General features: G+C 45.5%; 1 protein-coding gene across 1 annotated transcript; it reads right to left on the reverse strand.

Annotated features, from left to right (window-relative positions):
* Positions 1-2,815: 2,815 nt before the first annotated feature.
* On the reverse strand, positions 2,816-3,700 carry LOC310748561 (galactoside alpha-(1,2)-fucosyltransferase 2-like; the record flags this gene model as incomplete). The annotated part of the gene is made up of 1 exon (XM_083584413.1): positions 2,816-3,700. One exon carries the CDS (start codon positions 3,698-3,700, stop codon positions 2,816-2,818), a length of 885 nt encoding a protein of 294 aa, XP_083440539.1.
* Positions 3,701-7,773: the final 4,073 nt, after the last annotated feature.

A 7,773-nucleotide genomic window follows, 5' to 3' on the forward strand; every position in this document is an offset into this window, starting at 1 on the left:
CTTCAGATGTCTTCTATAAGTCAGATAGGTGTTTATTTCCTTGACATCTGATGGGAGGGCGTTCCCATCACATCAGGGTGCCTGGAAATATGAAATAGTATAAAACACTTTGACAAATCTAAAATGTTATTACACAAAGTAGGATGGTGCAACAGATAGTTCTGATAGAACTTAGTGTTATAGAGACTATATGTCATACAGGAGTATAGATCGCCCTCTGCCGGCAAACCCTGTTCCAGCAAGTTTGTCCCTGGAGACAGCCACACATGGGATTTGATGATGACCTGCATGTAAAGTCCAATTATCTGGACAGCCTGGTGGCGCCCCAGATTCTTTCTTCTTTGGTTTTTAGACCAGGCTCCCTTCCCTCCACGATTCCAAACACATACTTTCCGAAATTCAAAATCAGGTTCAGGCTATCTGAAATAGGCTTTTGTTATTAACATTCTTTATCAGTATTACCAGACCAGCCAAAGACATTTTCGCACTTCAGGCAAACCACAAAACGGCATCTCCCCTGCCAGGGGGGAAAAGAATGATCAAAGATCTACGTTGGGAACAAAGGAGGAGTGAATATCTATTATCAGAAACAAAGTGATGGATCGAATCAACTTTATGCAGTGGTTGAAGTGGAAATCAAAATCAAGGTGGGGGGATGGCATACCCTCCAACATTTCTCTGAGGAAAACAGGGTTGTCCCATTCCACAATGATAATGTTACTATTTATACCCCACACATCTTACTGGGTTGCCTCAGCTACTCTGGGCAGCTTCCAAAATATGTAAAAACATAATATTAAACATAAAAAAACGCTTCCCTATACAGGATTGCCTTCAGACAGCTCTGGGCAGGTCAGATACCCATCCAATGAAAACAGGGACATCCTAAGGAAAAGTGGGACATTCCGGGATCAAATCAGAAACCGGGAGGGCTTCTCTAAATTAGGGATGTTCCTGGAAAATAGGGACACTTGGAGGGTTTGGAATGGGCTACTCTGAATCATGTCAGGAAGGTGCAGACTCCAGAAGACCCTAGAGAACAAGCTCCAACTGTTTCCTCTCTAGGGATGGGAGGAAACTAGCAGCACATCCTATTTGCTGAGAGGCTGCAGTACAGTCACCATAGGGGTCGGCTGCTGAGGAGGCTACAAATCCGGCCTCCAAGGAGAGTGCTGAAGCCGTTCCTGTCTCTGTGATGACGGCAGCAGGTGGTGATGCGTTTCTTGTAGGCCGGATCTACTGCCCCCTGTGTATCCTGCCACACTAGGTGGCCGCCTCTCCTTGCCTCATGGGTGGTCCAGCTCTGTGGGCATGTTTTGTAAGCAGGTATATAGAAATATATCATGCTATGAATTTCCTTCACCCTTATTGTTTCATTAATACAAATGCATAAAAGTACTTTTTGTGCAATATCTGGTTTCAGTGGACGAAATCCACCAGTTTTGTTGAATTAATTAAACTAAATAGTTTCCATTGGATTGTGATTAAATGTGCAATTATCTGCTTTTTTATAGATTTATTGTGTTGTTATCTTCCTGGGGAAACCCAGCAAGGTGGGCAGGGTAAAAATAATAATAATAATAATAATAATAATAATAATAATAATAATAATAATAATATATTATTATTCCTTTGCGGGTTGTGCAAACTACTATTCTGAATCATCCTTTTTAAAGGACAGGGTGGGGGGGCACTGTGGATGAGTTTCTGGAACCAGGGGGTGGGTGATGGGGCAGGTGTGGCCTGAAAGAGTTGGGAACCATTGATAAATACTATGGCTCAGTTGCATTCAAAACAACACTGGGGAGGAGCAACCTGCATAACCAAGTCAGCTGGGCAGCAGCTCCAGGAAAATACAAATATATTTATCAAAAGATATTTTTGCCAGGAGAGAGATGGGGGGACACACCTGCCCATAGTGATATACATTTGGATTGAGAGTGAGTGGTGCGGAATGACAATACATCCTTTAAAAATAAATAAATGGGATAGTGGTTCTGTGCCTTTTACGACTAAGGACATGCTGCTTTTTAAGGGACCAAGTGGCAGTGAGTCGAATATAGTGAAAGCAGTTGAAGGTGGGATGCAGGAATGTCTAGAGCAGGTGTTGCCAACATTCCAACTCCCATCAGCTCTGACCAGCGTAGCCAATGGCCAAGGATGATGGGACTTGCAGTCTGAGAACATCTGGAAGCCAACATATTGGCTACCCTGTTCTGGACCTTGGGGTATCATGGCGAGGAAAGAGTTCAGATGGGGGGGGGGCAAGCTACACTTGTATTTCCCACTCTGCCTTTTCCACAGAGCCCCATCACTGTCCATCATTCTTAATACTAGAGCAAATATTTTGCAGGAAGAAATTCCAACATTCAAGCCATTGCATTCCCAGTTGAAACATATCTGGGATTAGGGCTAAAGCAGACTTTTCTCTGACCTGAAATGTTGCAGACCCACTGGCAGTCAGAGTAGATGCTCCTGGGCTCAATAAGCCCACTTATAGAGCTAAAGTTCCCAATGTTCTTTAGTATGAAAGGAAGCCTCTTCAAAGTGCAGTTATGTCCATGGCGCCTGTGTCCATATTACTACTAAGTACTTGATGGTGGAAGGGCTTAGAATATGGTTATGTCCCAACCTCTTCACCATACTGCAAAGTGAGGTCTAAAAGAGGTGGAATCAATGGGTTTGACCAAGCTAGGTCTTTGAGCCCCCTGTCAGGAGTGCTGGTGACCACTCTCACATACATGCTTCATGGAATCAGTGCCCAGGCAAGTCCTTCCAACAGTATCTAATTTGACCTGAATCAGCAACTATTTGGTCAAGCTTCTGGCTTCTGGACTTGGGAAGAATTCTTGGGCAGCAGAGGGGAAAGGTCTGCTGGAATCCCAATCCATTCAGGCAAAAAGGCTGCCCAGGGCTTGAAGACCTTAAGGAAGGGAGAGTCTGGGAGGGTGTAGTTGGCCAAGTAGACAGTCTCCCCACCAGCCAGGTAACCCGCCCAGATGCCAAAAGTGCCAATTGTCATTATTGTGTGGTTGCAATGAGCAAGGAGAGCAAAATCACTCCCTGGAGAGGATTCTCGCCCATCCCCAGAAAAATAAACATCCCCCCTGGAGGCATTGATGTTTTTCTTGCACCACTCCATCCCATTGCTGGTCACCACAAAGATGGGATTGGGGTACTTCTCTCTGAAATAGTTCATGGCTTTCTCCAAATAGCCTCTATCAGCCACCACACCTTTCCAGATCTTGGGCATCACATAGACATAATCCCCTCTGCGGACATGCACGCCAACATATGTCACCTCCTGGCGCTGCCCTCTTAGCTTCTGAAGATATTGATTGGCTTCTTCCTTGATGTGGTCATGGAAGGAGAACTGCTGAAGTATCTCTTGGCGGATATGGTGATAAAAGGTGTAAGAACATGGGTAGCCCGTCAGCCGGACGTACTTGCCTTTGATGTGTTTATAACTCTCTGACATCCAGTCATGCAGACCAAAGTTCCTCCAGCGGATCTTTTTAGCCACTTCAGCATTGAGCACAGGCAAAGTGATCCGGAATATTGGTGAGAGGTACTGGTGCATGGCGGGACAGATGTAGGCTTGATGTCCATTCATCTTGGCTAAGGAATAGAGGGTGGCATATTCCCCCATCTGGTTTCCCAAACGGCCAATGGAGTTCACTGTCCATATACCACTATTCATTGTCTTAGAAGATGACCTGGAAGAAGTGGTGGTTGTGTTATAGTATGACCGAGAAGAAGTGGTGGTGGCTGTTAGGGAAACAGGAGCTCCCATCCTTGGGAAATTAGATGAATTCTTGAAGTTGATCGTCCACCGCTGATATGGCATCTTCTCATACAGGTGCAAGATTGTAGAGAGGGACAGGAGGCCAAAGAAGTACAAAAAGAATAAGAGGGCAGGTTGGCTGAACGAACATCTTTGGGGGAGATCCATAGCTGCACAATAGGAACACCTAAAGGAAGAGCAAAGTAAGATTAAAAGACAGGTAAGATCAACATGCAGAACACAACCACTGTTGTACATCAGCAGTGACTTAGATGGCAATGTGACCCTTTATGCTATACATGTCCATAACTTCAATGTAAATTACTCCCAGGTAAATGTGTATCAAGTTCCAGATTGAATTAATAAGCCTGAAAGCTACTACACAAATGCCTAGAAGAATACTTAAAGTAAACCCACCCTTTACTCTATGCAAATCCTTCTCCCATTTCCTCACATATGTAGTCTAACTGTATTTTTGGAAATTTGTGGATTTTTACATCAACTTTGTCTCTAAATTGATTGTTGCTAATTTCTTGAAATTAGTCTTTCTGTCTAAAATTTTTCAATGTATTTGCATAACCCAAGACATTATTAACTGTAAATGCCAAAAAGGGAGGCCTCCTGTCTTCTCATTTCCTTGTTCTTAAGAAAGTATTCTGCCACTTTTGATGACATTCGGGTATATTGCAACATGGTTCAATTCCCAGGAGTCACAATTTCCTAGATGTCCATCTAAGTTAAAGTCCAATTCTTTGGTCTCTGAAGCAATGGGAGATTTATAAGGAGCCAGATACCCTTTATGATTATCCCAGGATATAACACTGTCATTGTTCTGTTAGCAATCATTTCCCATTTCTTTTTCTTTCTCCATAATAGTCATTTCCACTTTTGTGATGTTGGCAGCTCCTGGAAATAAATGAAGAGAACCTCTCTGTTTCTGTAGGAACTGCTGCCTAATCCACAAATGTTTGTTTGCTTCATAGCACCTTGATATCTGGTTCTATTCTATCTGTCCATCCAGTTCCCAGCAAAGAATCCAACTTTCCCATGTTCTGTTGCTCGTGGTGGGGAGAGGGGAGGGACCTTTGCTTCTCCATCCCCTCCACTGTTCCATCTCTCCACCACCTAGTCTTGCTTCTTGCATGTGTTTTGGTGCCCCCCCCCACCATGCACACACCCACACCGAGAGAGAGAGAGCGCACGCAAAGAGATACCCCCGCAATGCTTCTCACCTGGTCTCAGGGAAGAATTGACCTGAAGCTCTAAGTTGCAACCAGTCTCCAGGGGTGTTCTGAGAAATGTGGGCAGGACTCCAGAAAAAAGTGAATCTGGTTTTATCTGCCTCCCTGTAGCGTTGCACCCCTCCTGTGGGACTTGCCCCGCCTGAGTAAGAATAAGGAAAAGCCACAGGTATTAAAATGCTGACATGTTAACAAGATTTTTACAAGGAAGTTACTGCTTTTCTACAGACCTGTCATAAAACTTGTGCAGAAACCCTTGCAGATCATAATTTAGCAATCATAAATGGCCATTTTGCACACCAGATACATGCATCCGACTTCAGAACTGCCTGAGGCCCTTTGGCCACTTGCTTTCTGCATGCACATGGAGCAAAAACAAGAAGTCCTCCTGTTCAAACAGTGTATCTTATAATCTGAACACAGGAGTTATATAATTGCTTTGGATTGTTTGTTAAGATGTCTAGTAGCCCTCCACAAACACGTGAAATAGGCCGTAGAGTGTTTAATCAGCCAAAGGCCTGCTTATAGAGAAACGTTTTCCCCTGGTGCCTAAATATATGTAATGAAGGTGACAGGTGAGCCTCCCTGGGGAGAGCATCCCCCAAATGGGGAGCCACCACAGAAAAGGTCCATTCTAGGAAGATAGGAATCTGCCACATACTGACTCATTCCTCTGTTGTCTACACTGGCTGGCAGTGACTTTCAGTGGTACACAGTGGTACAGTGGCAGTGGTACACAGCTCTTCCTGGAGATACCAGGGACTGAAAGACCTTCTGCATGCAAAGCAGTCCTTCTCAAAGGCAGAGAAAAAAATGAGGAGCGTGAGTGAGTGATTCAATATAATGAGATAGAAAGGAAGAAGTGGAAACTAAGATGGTTGGGTCCATACACCCAGTGTCATTACACCCAAAGCTACCCAGTCATATTATCCTGAGTAACATAGAGATGCAGAAGAAATACACGCTGCCGTACTCATAGGGAATCCTAACCATCTCTTCCTGGGCACTCCTAGTGTAAGAATATGACCCTTCCCACCTTCCTCAGACTCAGCACAGTCAGCTTCTTCAAGCGGTGGGGTGGAGGCAATTACAGCACAGGCCTTGCCAGTCTATATCCTATCATGCATAGGAGCCAACTCCTAGGGGGCGACAAGTCTTCAGGGGCCCCAATAAAATATCCTAGGGGCCTCCCAAAGTTAATGGACATTGCCACTCAAATGGTGAGCATGCACCATGTCATGTGATCAGTTATGTGGGGCAGGCTTACCTGGGTCCCCCCAATATTTTATTCAAATTGGCATCCCTGCTGTCATGTGACCTCAGCTCTTGGCTGAGGCATCACCTCTCTGCAAGTTAGATAGGAAGAACTTCAGCCAGCCCAAGGGGAGCTGTCCGTGGTCCTGAATTCCACAACCTCTGAGAAGAAATTCTGTTTGCCCGCTTCCACTTACCACATGAGCCCCAAGCTCTAGTAGAACAGGATGCCCGTGCGTGGGATACCTGGTGAAGAGGTACCAAAGCAGAAGCTATCTGGGCTAGAGCCAAGAACAAGTGCTGAAGAAGGAGAGAGTGATAGGCAGACAAACAGACTGGAGGGATACTGCAGCCAGGAAAGTTGCCCAGTTGTGTGACAAAGAAAACAGTTTGGCTTGAAGGGGAGTTGAAAGAGGGGCACACGATCCAACCAGATGGGGTGCAGTTTGCCACTTCCTATAAGCTGGCAGCTCTAAATAATATGCTGAGTCTAGATGTTTGGTGCAGCAGATTGGGGAAGGGCCACAGCTCAGTGGTACAGCATCTGCTTGCCTGCAGAAGGTCCTTGGTTTGATCCCAGGCATCTCCAGGTAGGGCTGGGAATGTTCCCTGCCTGAAACCCTGGAGAGCCCTGCCAATCAATATAGGGCATGCTGAGCTGGATGGACGAATGATTTGTCTCAGGTTAACACAGTTTCCTATGTTACTGACACTCTTTCTACTACAGGTGTGGGAGAGCCTGTAGCCCTCCAAATATGCCAGACTACAACTTCTATTATCCCCAGCCATCTCCCATGCTGGCTGGGGCCGATAGGAGTTGTAGTCCACAACATCTAGAGAGCCCCATGTCCCCCAAGTTGGAATGAAACCGCGAAAGGTCATGGAATCTTTTGGTGTACAGTTAACTCCAACAAGCCCTAACTAGACACTTTAGAAACAGACAGGCCCACCCCACCCCACCCATAAGGCAGAGTGTAGCCCACCTTTCCCGCAGCATTCGCTGCTGGCGGAGAAGGACCCCTGCCATTGGCACTGGTTTCCAGAGCAATCTCATGGGAAATTGATGCTGCTGGTGGTGCTACTTCTCTGCTGGTGGTAGAGCCAGTGGGGTGGGTGGTGAGGCAATGGCAGGGTGGGGCAGCAAAATGGGACATGTCACCCCTTGAAATGGACCACAAAGAGCAAAGCTCAGGGTTCAATACATAAAGAATTTAAAATACACTTAGCTTCCCTGCAATCTCAGACCCTCCAAGTGTCTCTATTTTCCAGGGACAGTCCCAGATTTACAGAAGCCATCCCGGTTTCTGATTTGATCCCAGAATGAGCCACCTTGCCTTAGGACATCCCTGTTTTCATCAGAGAAATGTTGGAGGGTATGCAATCTCTCTATGCGGCTCAGGATTTTAAAGGTAGAATACAGCAGTATATTGGAATGAAGGTTGGTGGAGACTGTGGTGTCTTTAAGATATATGGTTTCATTTACGCATGTATAAA

The sequence above is a fragment of the Podarcis filfolensis genome, assembly GCF_964270895.1.
Source record: "Podarcis filfolensis genome assembly, chromosome: 13".
NCBI classification, from domain to species: domain Eukaryota; kingdom Metazoa; phylum Chordata; class Lepidosauria; order Squamata; family Lacertidae; genus Podarcis; species Podarcis filfolensis.